The 18,191-nt window shown below is 33.4% G+C and overlaps 1 protein-coding gene across 1 annotated transcript; it reads right to left on the minus strand.

Moving 5' to 3' along the window:
• Positions 1–675: 675 nt before the first annotated feature.
• Positions 676–13,607, minus strand: LOC143063816 (uncharacterized). The gene is made up of 4 exons (XM_076236200.1): positions 13,521–13,607; positions 13,153–13,293; positions 4,299–4,514; positions 676–3,317 (listed from the first exon to the last, which is right to left on the minus strand). Exons 2-4 carry the CDS (start codon positions 13,262–13,264, stop codon positions 1,420–1,422), a joined length of 2,226 nt encoding a protein of 741 aa, XP_076092315.1. The 5' UTR covers positions 13,265–13,293; positions 13,521–13,607; the 3' UTR covers positions 676–1,419.
• Between the last annotated feature and the right edge of the window lie 4,584 nt (positions 13,608–18,191).

Raw genomic sequence — 18,191 nt, forward strand, 5'->3', positions numbered from 1 at the left:
ATGCCATAAAGTTAAAGTAATCCCTTCGAAAGTTAACAGACACCATCCCGATTTGGTCCGCCTAGGGTATTTTTGGATCACTGATAATTAATAAATGTCCATTTGTCGATACCAAAATTTCGTACTCTTTTCCTCGATTGTGACAGCATCGAATGCGTGTACTTTCCAAGAGCTGCATGACGTGTGCCGCTAGTGGAGCACCAAAGTGTTTGGTGTTGCTCAATTTTAGTTATTTTATGTACATTAATTTGTAACTTTTCAGGAACTTGTTTGTCTTTTTGTCGTCTTTAGGGTTTTTTGTAATTTTTTGTAATTTTGTAATGCCGATGTCAGTTCGCTTCCATTTAGGAGTTATGAATGTCCTCTTGGTTTCTTCCGCTTATGTTTTCTTAAATTTATTTAAAATAAATACAAGCTCTTCAAACACCACAAAAAATTCTTTACGATATTTTTGTAGCTCGTATATAACGGTTAGGATTCACATCCACTTATTGGTCCTTTGAAGAAGAAAAAACTTAATATATCGCAGTAAAATCTTGAATGTTGTCTTTTGTAAAAACAAAAAAACAACAACACTATAATACAAATCAACTTGCATTTTTTTTGCATTGATTGCTCATTGACAATGGCATGTTTTCTTATAAGGATTATGGCGTATTTATCTAAATTAAATAATTCTTATAATTTATATCTATTTATTGAGAACTAGTCTATCAATTCAGACTTTATTCTAGGTTATAAAAGTTGCCAGAACGGTATATTGCGCATTTCGTCTTGAGTCAATACTTTTCCAACTAAGTGTTGCAGTGTGTTCCTATATTATATTGTTCCACCACTTACCAAGACTCGCCCGCCGTGTTCTGTACCTGTCCCAAGACAGTCCTGTAATCTACTTAATAGTCGTATGTTGCTGTCTACCTTAGTAGGAACCAGGGTATCAGAGGTCTCGTTTAGTTTTGTGTTGTTTTGATTTGGTTATAGTATGGAGACTTTACTACAATAAGGGTTTGCCCATCTTTGATGTAGTAGAAGGACATGCAACTGCTTGCATCATAATCGTTTGGTATAAAAAGATGGTGGTCTAATTGGCAAGCATACTGCATCTCTTTATTTCTTTATTACATTACAACCGTATTCAATAAACGAGTGCCACATGCATGCAAACGATAGCCATAATTATACTTTCAAATTCATCTGGACTGCGCGTATTGTACCTGGGTGTAATCTTAAAACCGAAATAACACGAATGTAAGCCTTGATGTTCTAAGCATACCCCACTTGAAACTCAAACGTATCGGAGCACAGGAAGTAGGTTTCCGGCAAATTCCGTTAAAGAGCTCACTCGTACATTTTACCAGTTATTCATCATTGGCGCATTTATACGACTGTATACAGAAAGCTGTGATACTATATATATGTTTAGTTGTAAACAACACGTGTATTTTCAAGCCCAATTCGCAGTTTTTTCGACACAAATATATCGGCGCAGAGTTCGCGGTAAATATGGTATTGTTTCATATGATCATAAACAGATTTCATGGTAACACCAGCGTTTACTAGTTTATCACTTGTGACAAGTTCCTCCATTTTAACTGACCTTTTATCTTTGTAATAAAAAGTAGGATAACCTCTTAATACCATGAAAACGACAACTGGTTCATAAACAGCTGTGTTTGAAATAGATTTTTCTGAATCCGATGTTTCTTCATCAACAGATGTACAATGACCTTTGAAGCTTATTTCTTCTAACTCTTCAGTCTGTTCAGTTTCAATCAATATAATTTGATTACCATCCAAATCTGATGATTCATAATCATTATCCACATGGCTTTCTTGATGGTTAGTTCCATCCAGTTTGAATGTATTCTCGTCTTCAACTACTATTTGTTGAATACTAGACGATTCCTGAAGCCTATCATTTTGCACTTTTCTGTCCATTTCAACAGAAACGTCAATAGTTTTCTCGTCCCTAACCATTGTTTCCAATGAATCTTTCTCCGAACACAGATATATGTCATTGCCACTACATCTTGCATCATCATTAAAATCCTTCCGTGAACAATCTGAAGGGGTCAAATTGTAACATGCACTTTTAGTTGCTGAATTGTCATTACTCGTTGTAAAGTTTTCGGTATCAGCTAATTTGTTATAATTGTTATCATTGATATCTGGTCGTATATTTTTTTGAACTGACTGTTCATTTGAGGGGCATTCGTTTGCATCATTCATTCCATGGTCAGTGTGTGTATCATCAACTGATAAGATTGACAAATATTCTTTATTCACATTGGGCTCTTCTGCGAGAAAATTAACTTCAATGACCGGATCCTTATCTTTTCGATCATCTGTATCATTTTCTTGCTGTGTTAAACATAGATTGAAACCATCCAAGTTTGGAGATTTATCAACCGAAACTACTTCTAACTGATTTGAATCGACTGAAATGTCTTTTGATGTGGGTTTATTCGAATCATCACTAAGGGGCATGGTTTGGTAAGTAACGCTTTTATTGACACTACAACATCTCTGATCATCATCAGATCTGACCTTTTCAGTATGATTGATATGCATGGAAAGCCTATCCAAATTGGATTTAGAAACCGCCGCATTATTTCGATGGGCGACCATTTTTACATACGTTATTTCATTGTCAGAGTCTGATTCGTTACTTTGCATGTTTTGTGCATTGATATTTAACACTGAATCAGAGTGGCCATCATATTTGACATTTTGCGTTTCCTTGAATGAAGTTGACACTTTGTGCCGTTGAGATTCATCATCACGACGAATCTCTTGTGAACATTCATTTTGAGCTATTTGTAAATTAATTTGCCTTTTACTCTCCTCGGGGGACAACCCTTTTTCCTGTAATATAGGAACAATACCAGGAGAACCATCCATACCGAATTGATATTTACAGTAACATAATTCAACATTAGGGTCATCTAAACCAATATATCCATTTTCATAAAACATATCTAAGCTCCAAGCTCGAGCCTTGTTGATAACATTCATATCTTTCTGTAATATTTTTATGTTGTAATCAGTGATCTGGTTTGGGATGCTATACGATTGCCCAAGTACACTAAATAAACAATCATAGTTAGAGTCTATGCTGCATGGTATCTTTGGAGGTAATGACTTATTATCCCTCTCTGTCAGTTCCAATATTGCAACATCCAGTTCTTCATTTGCGTATTGCATTTGTCCACGAAAATGAAAAATACGACTATCTTCCTTGAACTTATCTGTATAACCAAAACATATATAAACATCTGGGCTTTCAAGATTTGATTCTTTGAATATTCCACCAAAACCTACAAAAATAACGAAATTATTTGTACCTACTAATCATATATTTGTAATAACGATAAGTTCAATCATACTAAATAATAGTTCACATTTTTTTTGAAGCCTGAAATCAACTGATTTCTAAAACTACTCTAAGTGTGACAAATATCAGTATGTCACTTAATTCGTCTTACTATTTTTCTTAATTGTTTCTCGATCATGAAAAATAATATACTAGCTGTTCGGTGTGAGCCAAGGTCCCGTGTTGAAGGCCGTACTTTTACCTATTGTGGTTTACTTTTATAAATTGTTAAATTTGTACTTGGATAGAGAGTTGTCTCATTGGCACTGATACCACACCTTCCTATATCTATTCAAAACAATGAGCAAACAAGCTAGAAAATTGGCAAATGCATCGTCATGCAAACTTGTGTACCAAAACATTCTTAAGACTTACCTATTTTTTCCACTGTTCATTGTATTTGTGCATATTAATATAAGAATGTTCGCTAATCTGTTTCTAAATAACAAGCTTTTTGAAAGACTTTTATAAATTGATAGAACGTAGATAATTAAAAGGAACTAAAAAGGCAGAAAATTTTTATCTTGAAAACAACATGAACAAGCACACGAACCCTTTATTTTTTTCTGTTTATTTATATACTTTCTATCTATAACAATCTTTTAGACGCTAGTTATTTTGAATCAGATATCTCAGCGAACATCCTCAAGCTAAATTGTACTGACTCTTATAGTAAAACCATATGCCTGCTGTGTTATTTCTTCACGATATGAAACGTGTTTTCATCATGGTTTTATAATTATGTAAAACTTTATGTAATGGTATTTGGTCTCTTGTCGAGAGTTGTTTCATTGGCATTCATACAACTCCTTAATTTTTTGTTTTATTCACTTCCACATTTGATCTTGGTTATATCAATAAAACTACTATATCATGTATATTGGCTCATATCAGTATGTTTTATCAGGATGATAAATGATCTTACTGCATATGTCTTTCACAAAATGTAGCGATGTCATTACATATTTCTCTCCAACTCGGAATCCGGTACCGTAGGTTAGGTATCCCATTATCAGACCAACAGATTTAGATGTCTTTTCAGCAAGTTGTATTGAGATTCTGTCCGTGTCACAATCGGTTGTTGTATGCAATTCAATTTTTGAAACTGTTACGTCATCATCTTGATCTTTTAATAATGCACCTACAATTATAGTTTGATATATATGAACGGTTTGTATATTATGTTTTTTGTTACCATGCAGAAAATTGCCTTTACTTTTCGTTTGGTTTCCATGCCTATGGCATAGTACTGGAATAATCATTTATTTGGTGAACGTAACATAGATATTAGGTAGTTACTATAACTAGTAAAACCAGGTGCTCCGCAGGGCGCAGCTTTATACGACCGCAGAGGTCGAACCCTGAACAGTTGGGGCAAGTATGGACAAAACATTCAAGCGTGATACAGCTCTGAATTTGGATTGTGATCAAATTTTTGACATTACATGGGGGTTTTTTTTTTACACAAAACAAATGTCAAGATTTTACAAATCATTTAAAGATTTCTTCTTCAAACTTTTTAAATCTAAAATTAAATAGTTGACACAGCATAGGTTTCTGACACAGAATGAATGTGGACTAATGAACTTAAAAGTTTTTTTTTGCCTTGGAGCAATTCACTATGCTGTTGAATATTAATCCTCTCAAAAAAATGTTTGAAGAAATTTTCTTTTTATTTATGAAATCTGAAATGAGAAAAATTTAACCCCCCCTTTTTTTTCACATCCCCGTTTCCCTTTTTCCAAAACTGATATCAATTCAAATTTCTAATGGAGTTTGCAACAATAACTACTCTTTTAAATACATCATAAAATATAAAAATGTAAAATAAAGTGCTTGTTATCACTGAATGGTAAAGATTGGTTGGTAGTAAAAGTGAATATACATTGTTTATTGTATAAAACAATAAAAAAAACTTATTCAGCAACATTTTATATTGGCAAATTTCCAATGAAGTTATTTACATAAAGTTATTGGCAAATAAAAATAGAAAATGACATCATAGTCATGTCTGGCAAATGTCCAACATACATTATCTAAAAACATTTTAGATAAGATAAGGAAAAAAAGTTTCATCAGCAACATTTTATATTGGCAAATTTCCAATGAAGTTATTTACATAAAGTTATTGGCAAATAAAAATAGAAAATGACATCATAGTCATGTCTGGCAAATTTCCAACATATATTATCAACTACTATTCTATACAAAGAAAGATAACTCCAATTGAAAATTAATTGCTATTGCACAATATGGTGCAATTAGATATTTATTGCTATTGTGCAATACTGTGCAATTGAAAATTTCTTGCTATTGCACAATACTTGATATGGAATCCTGATTTGGACCAACTTGAAAACTGGGCCCATTATCAAAAATCAAAGTATCATATTTAGATAACGCATATCAAATAAGCCCAAGAATTTATTTTTTGTTTAAAATCAAACTTAGTTTAATTTTGGACCCTTTGGACCTTAATGTAGACCAATTTGAAAACTGGACCAAAAATTAAGAATCTACATACACAGTTAGATTTGGCATACATCAAAGAACCCATTTATTCAATTTTTGATGAAATCAAACAAAGTTTAATTTTGGACCCCCATTTGGACCAACTTGAAAACTAGGCCAATAGTTAAAAATCTAAGTACATTTTTAAATTCAGCATATCAAAGAACCCCAAGGATTCAATTTTTGTTAAAATCAAACTAAGTTTAATTTTGGACCCTTTGGACCTTAATGTATACCAATTTGAAAACGGGACCAAAAATTAAGAATCTACATACATAGTTAGATTCGGCATATCAAAGAACCCCAATTATTCAATTTTTGATGAAATCACACAAAGTTCAATTTTGGACCCTTTGGGCCCCTTATTCCTAAACTGTTAGGACCAAAACTCCCAAAATCAAACCCAACCTTCCTTTTATGGTCATAAACCTTGTGTTTAAATTTCATAGATTTCTATTTACTTATACTAAAGTTATGGTGCAAAAACCAAAAATAATGCTTATTTGGGCCCCTTTTTGGCCCCTAATTCATAAACTGTTGTGACCTCAACTCCAAAAATCAACCCCAACCTTCCTTTTGTGGTCATAAACCTTGTGTTTAAATTTCATTGATTTCTATTTACTTATACTAAAGTTATTGTGCGAAAACCAAGAATAATGCTTATTTGGGCCCTTTTTTGGCCCTTAATTCCTAAACTGTTGGAACCAAAACTCCAAAAATCAATCCCAACCTTCCTTTTGTGGTCATAAACCTTGTGTTAAAATTTCATTGATTTCTATTCACTTTTACTAAAGTTAGAGTGCGAAAACTAAAAGTATTCGGACGACGACGACGACGACGACGACGCAGACGACGACGGCGACGCCAACGTGATAGCAATATACGACCAAAAAATTAAAATTTTTGCGGTCGTATAAAAATGTCTTGATAACAAAAGGAAACATGGTCATAATCCATGTATGGTTGTGTTCCTCTTCAAACTAAAGAAACACATTAGTCTTCGCAAGTACGTTTTGGTTAGTAAGGGCAGACTTTTGTTATGCACTTTCAACACATGCAATTGTCTCAGAAAAACATTTTATATACCTTAATACAACACAGGCACTTGTCTCGGAAAAGTGCCTATGACTTTCAAGACGGGAGTCTGCTAAAGTGCTCTCTTAGCTCTGATATACATGTAGTTTGTGAGAAAAATGGTACGGAGTAACATTGGACAGAAGTACTTATTACCATGTATCAATATTCAAAAGTTGTTCAAAATTTGGTATTTTTCTCATGAAGTGTTTTACCTACATTTTAATTTCTGATTTAAAAAAAAACTTGAACTAGAGGCTCTAAAGAGCCTGTGTCGCTCACCTTGGTCTATGTGCATATCATAAACGAAGGACACAGATGGATTCATGACAAAATTGTGTTTTGGTAATGGTGATGCGTTTGTAGATCTTACTTTACTGAACATTCTTGCTGCTTACAATTATCTATATCTATAATGAACCTATGCATCTATCTCAGTAATCAACATATTTTGTAAAAATTTACAAAATTTACGAAAATTGTTAAAAATTGACTATAAAGGGCAATAACTCCGTAAGGGGTCAACTGACCATTATCATCATGTTAATCTATTTGTAGGTCTCACTTTGCTGTACATTTTTGCTCTTTACAGTTTGTCTCTTTCTATAATAAATATTCGAGATAATAACCAAAAGCTTCAAAATTGTCTTAAAATTACCAATTCAGGAGCAGCAACCCAACAACGAGTTGCCTGATTGGTCTGAAAATTGCAGAGCAGATAGATTTTGATCTAACAAACAAATTTGTGTCGTCAGATTTGCTCTAAATGCTTTGGTTTCTGAGATTTAAGTCAAAAACTGCATTTTACCTTATGTACTACTTTTAGCCATGTCGGCCATGTCGGCCATCTTAGTTGACAGGTGGGGGTCATCGGACACATTTTTTAAACTACATAACCTAATGATGATTGTGGACAAGTTTGGTTAAATTTTTCTAAGTAATTTCAGAGAAGAATTTTGTAAAAGATTACAAAAATTTACGAAAAATTGACTATAAAGGGCAATAACTCGTTAAGGGGTCAACTGACAATTTTGGGTATGTTGACTTTTTTGTAGATCTGACTTTGCTGAACATTATTGCTGTTAACAGTTTATCTCTATCTATAATATATTCAAGATAATAACCAAAACAACAAAATTTCCTTAAAATTACCAATTCATGGGGAGCAACCCAACAACGGGTTGTCCAATTCATCTCAAAATTTCAGGGCAGATAGATCTTGACCTGATAAACAATTTTTTTCCATGTCAGATTTGCCCTAAATGCTTTGGTTTCTGAGATTAGTCAAAAACTGCTTTTTACCCCATGTACTATTTTTAGCCATGTCAGCCATCTTGGTTCACAGGGGGGTCATCGGACACATTTTTTAAACTAAATATCCTAATGATGATTGTGGACAAGTTTGGTTAAATTTGTCTGAGTATAGTTTCAGAGGAGAAGATTTTTGTAAAAGATTACAAAAAATTACGAAAAATTGACTATAAAGGGCAATTACTCGTTAAGGGGTCAACTGACCATTTTTGGGTATGTTTGACTTTTTTGTAGATCTTACTTTGCTGAACATTATTGCAGTCTACAGTTTATCTCTATCTATAATAATATGCAAGATAATAACCAACCAGATGCTCCGCAGGGCGCAGCTTTATACGACCACAGAGGTCGAACCCTGAACAGTTGGGGCAAGTATGGACACAACATTTAAGATTGATACAGCTCTGAATTTGGATTGTGAATAAATAGTTGACACAACATAGGTTTCTGACACAGAATGAATGTGGTCTAAGAACTTAAACTTAAAGGGGCACGTAGTTAGCTACGAGATATATGAAAAACCTTATGCATTATTTTTTTTCGGCTCAATCAGTAATGAAATACAAATAGTGAAATAATAATTGCTTTTTAGTAGCCAATACGGTTCAATTTTGTCAAAATAAGCAAAAAAATATTGATTATGACTTATTCACTTGCAAGTGAATAACTCGACCTCATTGAATCCGTATGCATGTGAACTTTAATTCAACACCTTAGCTTGAGGTGGATAACACGTGAATTGTATGTGTAAAGTTATTTAAAGGAACAGAATGTCAACATTGAAAGTGAAACGAAGGTATATCATTTGATTGACTGATTCGATCCACAATTCAACATTATAATACAGGTAAAAACGATGATAAACATTTATTTTTTTATTTGTAATATGAAATTAAATAGACCTAGAATAATTCAACAGCACGTGTTTTCTTAATCTATTTACATCTATATGTATGTTTACATCGCTTATATTGTCATCGGATGACTATAGAGGTCAACTCGATAAATAATTAGATGGCGTCTAGACTCAAATACACACGAAACGAAGCTACGTATTTTCATGCCTGTGTCTTGTTGATTGTTTTATTTAGACTTTTAATACTAAAGTTATTGTGCAAAAACCAAGAAAAATGCTTATTTGGGACCTTTTATTACACCTAATTCCTAAACTGTTGTGACCAAAACTCCCAAAATCTATCCCAACTTTATTTTGTGATCATAAACCTTATGTTAAAATTTCATAGATTTCTGTTTACTTATACTAATTAAAAGTTATTGTGCGAAAACCAAGAAAAATGCTTATTTGGGCCCTTTTTGGCCTCTAATTCCTAAACTGTTGAGACCAAAACTCCCAAAATCAATCCCAACCTTCCTTTTATGGTCATAAACCTTGTGTTTAAATTTCATAGATTTCTATTTACTAATACTAAAGTTATAGTGCGAAAACCAAATGTTTTCAGACTACGACGACAACGACGACGACGACGACGCTATATCCTTAAAATTATCAATTCAGTGCAGCAACCCAACAACGGGTTGTCCAATTCATCTAAAAATTTCAGAGCAGATAGATCTTGACCTGATAAACAATTGTATCCCTTGTCAGATTTGCTCTAAATGCTTTGGTTTCAGGGATATATAAGCCAAAACCTACATTTTACCCCTATGTTCTATTTTTAGCCATGGTGGCCATTTTGGTTGGTTGGCCGGGTCACCGGACACATCTGTTTAACTAGATATCCCAACGATGATTGTGGCCAAGTTTGGTTAAATTTGGCCCAGCAGTTTTAAAGGAGAAGATTTTTGTAAAAGTTAACGACGACGGACGACGGACGCCAAGTGATGAGAAAAGCTCACAAAATCTTATTCCGAAATTGATTGACCAATTTTCACACCAAAAATAATATGAACATCCACCATTTTCCACTCTGAGTGCATCGTAATTCAAAAAATAATTCAAAATGATCACTTCACTGAATTAACCACTCGGAACCCTTCTTAGCCATACCAGCTAGTAAACACCAATCCTCTTTCAAGGAAAGCATGCTAAGAAACGCAAGATCTCGAATATCTTTTCAAATTGAAGATATAAGTATACTCCGTATGCATGCGCTGTTGTAATTCAAGACATGAGGCTGACGAAACCGTATCTGTGGTATCCTTCATTTCACCTTCGACGGGATACTAGTAGATGCCTTCATCATGCAGGTCAGGGAAGATTTAAAAACAGGACACATAAAACTAGGACAGCTATGTTTGATAGGCAGTGGCTATTTCGACGGCTCCGGCAAAATAGCCTCTTATGTGCTATTTTACCGGCTCATATAAAATATCCTCCTTGACGTATTTTGCCGGCTCTGGCAAATTGCAATTTATATAGTGTTTTGCTATTTTGCCGGTCTTATTTCAGATTTTTAATGAAAGACGTCACTATATGTAATATATATATTAAAGGAAAATATTTATGCACAATTATGCGCAATTTTGATGAACTGCACTCATTTAATTACATGTACGTACGTTAATTTCTGTTTCACATTGAACGTTCGAAAATGAAAAACAACAAATTTGTTAATAAACAAACTTCTTTTCGACTGATTTGAAGAGCCAGAGCAGGTTTTGGAGCACTCTGAAAACGACGACTATGTGTAACTGTGGAAACGTGAAACGAGGTCTATTAAAACTAACGAAAATCAGACAACCGTTGATAATAAGTTTTAGTCTATGTTGCAATAAAACATTATAAGATTAATAAAAATAGAGGCTCTCAAGAGCCTGTGTCGCTCACCTTGGTCTATGTGCATATTAAACAATGGACACAGATAAATTCATGACAAAATTGTGTTTTTGTGATCATGATGTGTTTGTAGATCTTACTTTACTGGACATTCTTCTTGCTACAATTATCTCTATCTATAATGAACTTGGCCCAGTAATTACAGTGGAAAATATATTCTAAAAATTAAAAAAAAAACTTACAAAAATTTATGAAAATTGTTAAAAAATTACTATAAAGGGCAATAACTCCTTAAGGGGTAAACTGACAATTTTGGTCATGTAACTTATTTGTAGATCTTACTTTGCTGAACATTATTGCTGTTTACAGTTTATCTCTATCTATTATAATATTCAAGATAATAACCAAAAACTGCAAAATTTCCTTAAAATTACTAATTCTGGGGAAGCAACCCAACAACAGGTTGTCTGTTTTGTCTGAAAATTTCAGGGCAGATAGATCTTGACCTGATAAACAATTTATCCCCAGTCAGATTTGCTCAGTTTTGGTTTCAGAGATATAAGCCAAAATCTACATTTCACACCTATGTTCTATTTTTAGCCATGGTGGCCATCTTGGTTGGTTGGCAGGGTCACGCCACACATTTTTTAAAACTAGATACCTAATTGATGATTGTGGCCAAGTTTGGTTAAATTTGGTAATGTAATTTCAGAGGAGAAGATTTTCTAAAAGATTACTAAAATTTTAGAAAAATGGTTAAAAATTGACTATAAAGGGCAATAACTCCTTAATGGGTTAACTGACAATTTTGGTCATGTTGACTTATTTGTAGATCTTACTTTGCTGAACATTATTGCTGTATACAGTTTATCTCTATCTATAATAATATTCAAGATAATAAGCAAAAACTGTAAAATTTCCTTAAAATTACCAATTCAGGGGCAGCAACCCAACAACGGGTTGTCTGATTTGTCTGAAAATTACAGGGATAGATCTTGACCTAATAGATTATTTCAACTCATGTCAGATTTGCTCGAAATGCTTTGGTTTTAGAGTTATAAGCCAAAATCTACATTTTACCCCTATGTTCTATTTTTAGCCATCATGGCCATGGCGGCCATCTTGGTTGGTTGGCAGGGTCACGCACACACATTTTTTCAACTAGATACCCCAATGATGATTGTGGCCAAGTTTGGATTATGATGGCCCAGTTGTTTCAGAGGAGAAGATTTTTGTAAAAAATTATTAAGATTTACTACTTTACGAGTTTCCAAAAAGGTGCTGCCACTGCAGACATGAAGTTCAGAACTGAACATAACTTTTACACAAATGTCTTGTTTGTTTTGCGTCTGCATTCCTTTTGCAATAACTGCAGATACATGTATATATACATTTTAGAATTCAACATTTATAGAATAAATGCTGTCAAAAGCTAGATTTCTATGCATCACGATGTTATATATAATTAATAATTTTTTAGCTCACCTGGTTATTTGAAAACTACATGTATTATCAGCAATAAAGCAAAATTTAAGTTAAACTCTTTATGTTTCGCTATTATCTTGAAAACTACATGTATTATCAGCAATAATAAATAGAGAAAAACTCCTCCAGCAAAAATTATAAGCAAGAAAAGATGATGATCTTCGAATAAGTCAGCATATTAACTGAAATTCTATTAATAGTCAAATAGGTCAACACACATTTGTAACTGAGTTAATTTGTACTAAACCTGGTCACTATATTACATGCATACGTAGTGTGTGAAAGATGGTTGCCACTGCTAATTAATGATTGTGATGCTGTATATTTTACAGGGTGTGCGGTTTGAAAGCCCCCTCTCCAAGAAGTCTCTGCATTGGCCTTTGCATTATACATCTATCACGAGGCAACATGTTATACAGTGTTATAATAATCATTAAAAGATACCGTAATTAATGTGTTCAAAAAATTTCAGCATTTACATATAAATCAAGAATGAAAGAAAGAGTAGCATTATTTTTTTGTCATATAATGGAAGGCATACATAGATTCACTCTAAAAGAGATTTTTTAAATGTCCTCCTTTTCTGAAAACTTTGTTTGTGCCTTCCTTCATGTAGATAGACAGAGAAAGAGATAATTTTAGAGTTAATAAAGCAGATCACCTTTTTGCTGTATATCCAACTCTGGTTCATCTGACGGATGATATATTCCTGTCTTGGAACGGGTATTTTTTCGCCCACAGCCACAAAGTAATTTACTTACTTGTTTCCCCATCAATTGTATGTACTACATGTACTTTTATGCTGTAATTAAAAAGAGTTCATTATCAGAGACATACATTGTACACTATATATATATATATATATATATGTATTGTTTCATAGATCTACAAATGTACATGTATCAGTTTATTTTTGAATTTGCTATTTAAAAGTAATTTTGCTTAACATTGTACCGATGATTTGTAGTAAGACTTAATCAGTTGATTGTAATGTTTCAAACTGTTTTTGTAGAATCACTTATAACTTACCAGTTACTGAGTTATGATTCTGATTTAGAGGAAAATAGCTATCTATGTGTTTACATTTTGAAAACGAAAATAGGCGTTTCCGGTAACGTAATTCTTTTTAAAGGGTCACACTAATGCCATGACGCAGGAATCCGAGTAGCGTAGTCTGACGACGTGCATGTTTTATAAAATAATTAAACGTATACGGTCAGGGCCGTAACTACCTATGAGGCAGGGGAGGCAGTTCAGGGGAGGCCTCCCCTGAATTTTCTACACCAATTTTTGTTTGGAAGTAATAAAATGAAATTTTGACATTATGTACATCAAGAACTTGAATTTATATAATAAACAACACAAGTTTACAGTTTTAACAGTGTTATCATGATACGTGATATATGTGTCATTTTCCGGATTTTTGATCGAAAGTGAACCGTTACAGTATTATATTTTTTTTTTTTTTTTTTTTTTTTTTTTTTTGTGGCCGTCCGTCTGTTATTCAGTATTCGTACGAAAACACATATGAAACTTTGCTTTCGACAATTTTGAATAAAACTTAACTATTCACATTTATTTAGGGGCTCAATTAAGCAGAGGAAGTTCCCTTTGAATTGTGAATCTTTTATGATATCGGGAATTCGTTACCGGCTGTATCAGCTGTTTTAACCGCTTCTCCCGATCGTACGATAACATTATGGTTAATGCCTTAGTAGTTCACCCCCATTCGTTGTAGAAGGGACTTTCTATACTAAGTATATACTTATCTGTATTTAAAGTCCCTGTTTTTAGTTATATACATGTCTGTTCAGCTTTCAACAATATTGAAATTCAAGGTCCTCGATAAAAAAAATTATCTTGCGTTCCATGATCTTAGTTGCTTTATATGTTTTTTTTAACTCACCAGTTTGATTTCTAATAAAAATATCTTTAAATACAGGTAATAATTGTTTGCATAAAAATTGCTTCCAGGATCCAGCATTACTGATATTTCTTAAAGTAAGGAAATCGAAGAAAAATGGGTCATTTATAGCCATATTGAGAAAAAAATCCATGGTCACAATGTATTTAATGTTAATAATTATAGGCCAAATAACAGCATTTAAGAAGGAGCCTTGGCTCACCCCAAACAGCAATCTCAGCTTGTTTTTGCATAAAAATTGTTTCCAACTTCAAGCAATACTGATGTCTCTTAGAGTAAGGAAATTGAAGGGAAACGGGTCATTTTTAGCCATTTTACCACCCCCACCCCCTCTCTTGGGGCCTCACTCAGTCGGCGGCCCCAAATCCCTGCCTCCCCTGAATTAGAACCCTAGTTACGGCCCTGACGGTAACAAGGGTAGCGGGGATAATGATTACAAATGGAATCGAAGAAGAAGCCGTATTAGTCATTTTATTTTTGTGTGTATTTTTTTAAGATTTCATTCCAAATCCTGAGATATGCAACATCTTCTGAAAGTGTTACTGCATCTTGAAAATTTGAGATAATGGCACTATTCCTATTTTATCAAAACTTATTACGCTCTTAAATCTTTTAATATAAGACTCATATAAGGTAATTTGACAAAATTTAGGAAAATTGTTGATTTTCTTTCTTTTGATTTGAGACCCAAGTAATACCAAAGCAAATATAAGGTAAAAGCCCGAATCAGTCTTTTCCCGCCATATTTTATAAATTAAATATTTCGAAAACGAGCTCCATGACCTATTAATTTTTTAAGCTTATTTTGATCTTTAACCAATACTCTTCCAGCTTTTTAATTTTAAATTCTTGATTTATTTAATTTCACCTAAGATCAACTTAATACATCCTGAAGAACAAGAGAAAAGATAAAAAAAAAATAAGTGTTTCTATGTAATTCAATCCGATGAAGTCGTTTCATAAATTATCTTCGGCACGAACGCCCCTCGGATATAAGAAGCATATATCGATGTACACGATGTATTTATACAGACACTGCCGTTATCAACATCGACATGATAAGTATTATAAGATCTTATAAGATAGTTACCATTTTTTTTTTTATGGAGGATGAAATATTTTGTCCTTCATTTTTCTTGTTGTAATATCTGTCCAGCCTTTGACTCTTTATTTTTTCACTCTATTCAGTCCTGCATTATGTTTATTAGTTTATCCTGCCTTTTTTGTTACCAATTAAGTTGCTTATCTTGGCTTCTTTTTTTTTTAACTAAAAACTCCTTTGCTGCCTTTTTTTTCAAATTTTATACTAGCCTTCAAGCTCATATGAAGACGAGATCCATGTCCTTTGCAGCAACACGGCTTCGTGTGGGACCATTGGACTGTCGGATTAACAGACTTTCGGATTATCGTACCATCGAACTATCGGTCTGTCGGAATACGGAACCGTTAAGATTTCCGAGTGTCGGATTATAGCTACGCTCGGGAAACGAATACAGTCATGTGTTTCAAATATTCAAGTTTATTACATTTTTTAATAAATTTTGATAAACTTGAGAGAGCTTGACATATATTGTTTCTTATATTAAACTGTCAAATTGTTGGCTCCTCGGTATCTTGTTGGGATTATGATTTTGTTGGGTTGCTGTCGTATGACGTACAACTGACAATGTCTATTTTTCAAATTGATAAGATTCTAAAAATCAAAATAAAGCCAAATCATTTCATGACAGCAATTTCACGTGTCCTGTGTATGGTACATGTACAAGTTCAAAGTGTGTCCTTATAGTACACTCAAATATAAATATAACGAGATGAGGTATGGGTTCCTTCAAAGTTCAAATGAAGTTAATGTAAGCAATAATGGCAAACTTACGGCCTCCAGCAATGAGAAAATCCATACCATATAGTCGGCTAGAAAAGACTTCGACACGAAAATTATGATCAATTCAAATGGGAAAACCAGGGAATTTATAATCCTTGAGAAAACTAACGGACGGTCTAATTTATAAAATAAATACACATGTTTATTTAGGGGCCAGCTGAGGCCAACCACCGGGAGAGCGATTTTCTCGCTGAGTTGAAGACCCATATTGGTGATTTCAATCATACGCTGTTATCTGCTCTTTGGTCGGGTTGTTGTTTCCTCGACATATTCCCCATTTCCATTCTCAATTTTATGACAGACACACTGTACTTACACATACCGCCATTGTGCTATTGTTCTATGGTCTTTTTTGTTATCGTGTCTTTCATTTTTGTGCTTTGTCTATATATATCCCCGTTTGTGTTTATTTGATTAATAATGATGTGGCTCTTTTTTTTTTAGGAAATTCACAATACGCATATGGCGGAGAGACAAGAAGGACAAGGCAGGCGTGTAGCTATGTTTACGCCAAAACGCCCGGGCGTACACTTGAATTTTGGTAAAAAAATATTTTAATCTCAATAAATTAAAAGGAACTGGTTAAAAAATATAAGCCTTGTAAATCATTTTTCAATGGCTTGTATAATTGCAAATAAAATTGATGAAATTTACTTTTCAAACAAAAGGTATCGTACTATATGACCTACTATACATTTGTTCATTTTCTGTCAAAGCCGATCTGAATCTACTGTGAATTGTACCTACTTTCCATTTGTTTAAAGCTATACATTATCAGTTGAGATTTGTATTTTTGTCGAGCCTGCGACATTTCAGTCGCAAAAGCGAGACATAGCGATCTCAGATTTAATCGGCGGCGTCAACATTTAGGTTCATCATGTTGTTAAAAGTTTTTTTTAAGATATCAATAACTTTGTGAAACATTCATGAAAAGTTTGACATATATTTAATATTCCTGTATTTACTGATAAAAGGAATTTCTCTTTGCAGTTACAGTCGATTACATTGAGTGTGTATGTGAAGGTTATATCTTTGGTTAGCTTGCTTGCTAGCTTTTTAACAGTGAAGTCATTATTAGGTTAGGTAAACTATCGTCCTTTAAGAGTAGCCTAGTCCTACAGACAGATAGATTGGTTATCTGTTGGACTAATCTACTCTTAAAGGAGGGTAGTTTACCTAACCTAATAATGACTTCACGGTTCAGCTAGCAAGCAAGCTAACCAAAGATATTACATTTACCTTCACACTCAATGCAATCGACTGTAACAAGTAGACACAGTCTTGGGTTTTAGTTTGTTACACATCAAATACTTTGTCAAACCTTCATCGAATTTTATGAAACTTAGCAGAAGCTTTTTTATGATTAATGTCTGAATCAAAATTTATTTTTACGTGATAAATTTGTAAACCTTCATAGATTGTCATGAAACTTTGGCAGAAGAAGATAAAGAAAAAATATCTAAAGAAAAAAATCAATTTATTTTTAAATCCTGGAATAAACTGATAAATGGATTTTGTTTTGCGGGAAGCAATCCCAGGTTAGAACCAGGGTTCCACAGATCCCTTTACGAATTTTCATAATACACCGGAAAATCTATCAAAATTAATTATTTCATGTCCATTAACGAAATTTGTACATAAAAAAGTGTCTTGATTGAGTCGGTTGCTTTACCTCATTACTCCTTTTAAACATATTCTAAAGTAACTGGTTTGGACATTTTCTCTAAAACCAAATCAACACAATGAATAAATTAAACATTAAAGAAAAACAAATTAGACTCTAAAGAGTGTTGCTATTGATGAGTTTTTAATGACAGAAATGGTATCTCATTCTTGATAACTCGTTCGCTTCAGGGGGCATCGCCCCTCGAACCCACTACCAAGATGTGCTATG

This window comes from Mytilus galloprovincialis, chromosome 2, assembly GCF_965363235.1.
Source record: "Mytilus galloprovincialis chromosome 2, xbMytGall1.hap1.1, whole genome shotgun sequence".
In the NCBI taxonomy this organism is placed as follows: domain Eukaryota; kingdom Metazoa; phylum Mollusca; class Bivalvia; order Mytilida; family Mytilidae; genus Mytilus; species Mytilus galloprovincialis.

What these genes read in the sequence shown, in the direction of transcription:
- LOC143063816 (XM_076236200.1), bottom strand. Translation starts at nt 13,264, where the DNA reads ATGGGGAAACAAGTAAGTAAATTACTTTGTGGCTGTGGGCGAAAAAAT. An exon ending in GTTGGATATACAGCAAAAAG is followed by an intron (nt 4,515 to 13,152) that starts GTGATCTGCTTT and finishes CTATAATTGTAG; the next exon opens with GTGCATTATTAAAAGATCAA. An exon ending in TTTTGTGAAAGACATATGCA is followed by an intron (nt 3,318 to 4,298) that starts GTAAGATCATTT and finishes TTATTTTTGTAG; the next exon opens with GTTTTGGTGGAATATTCAAA.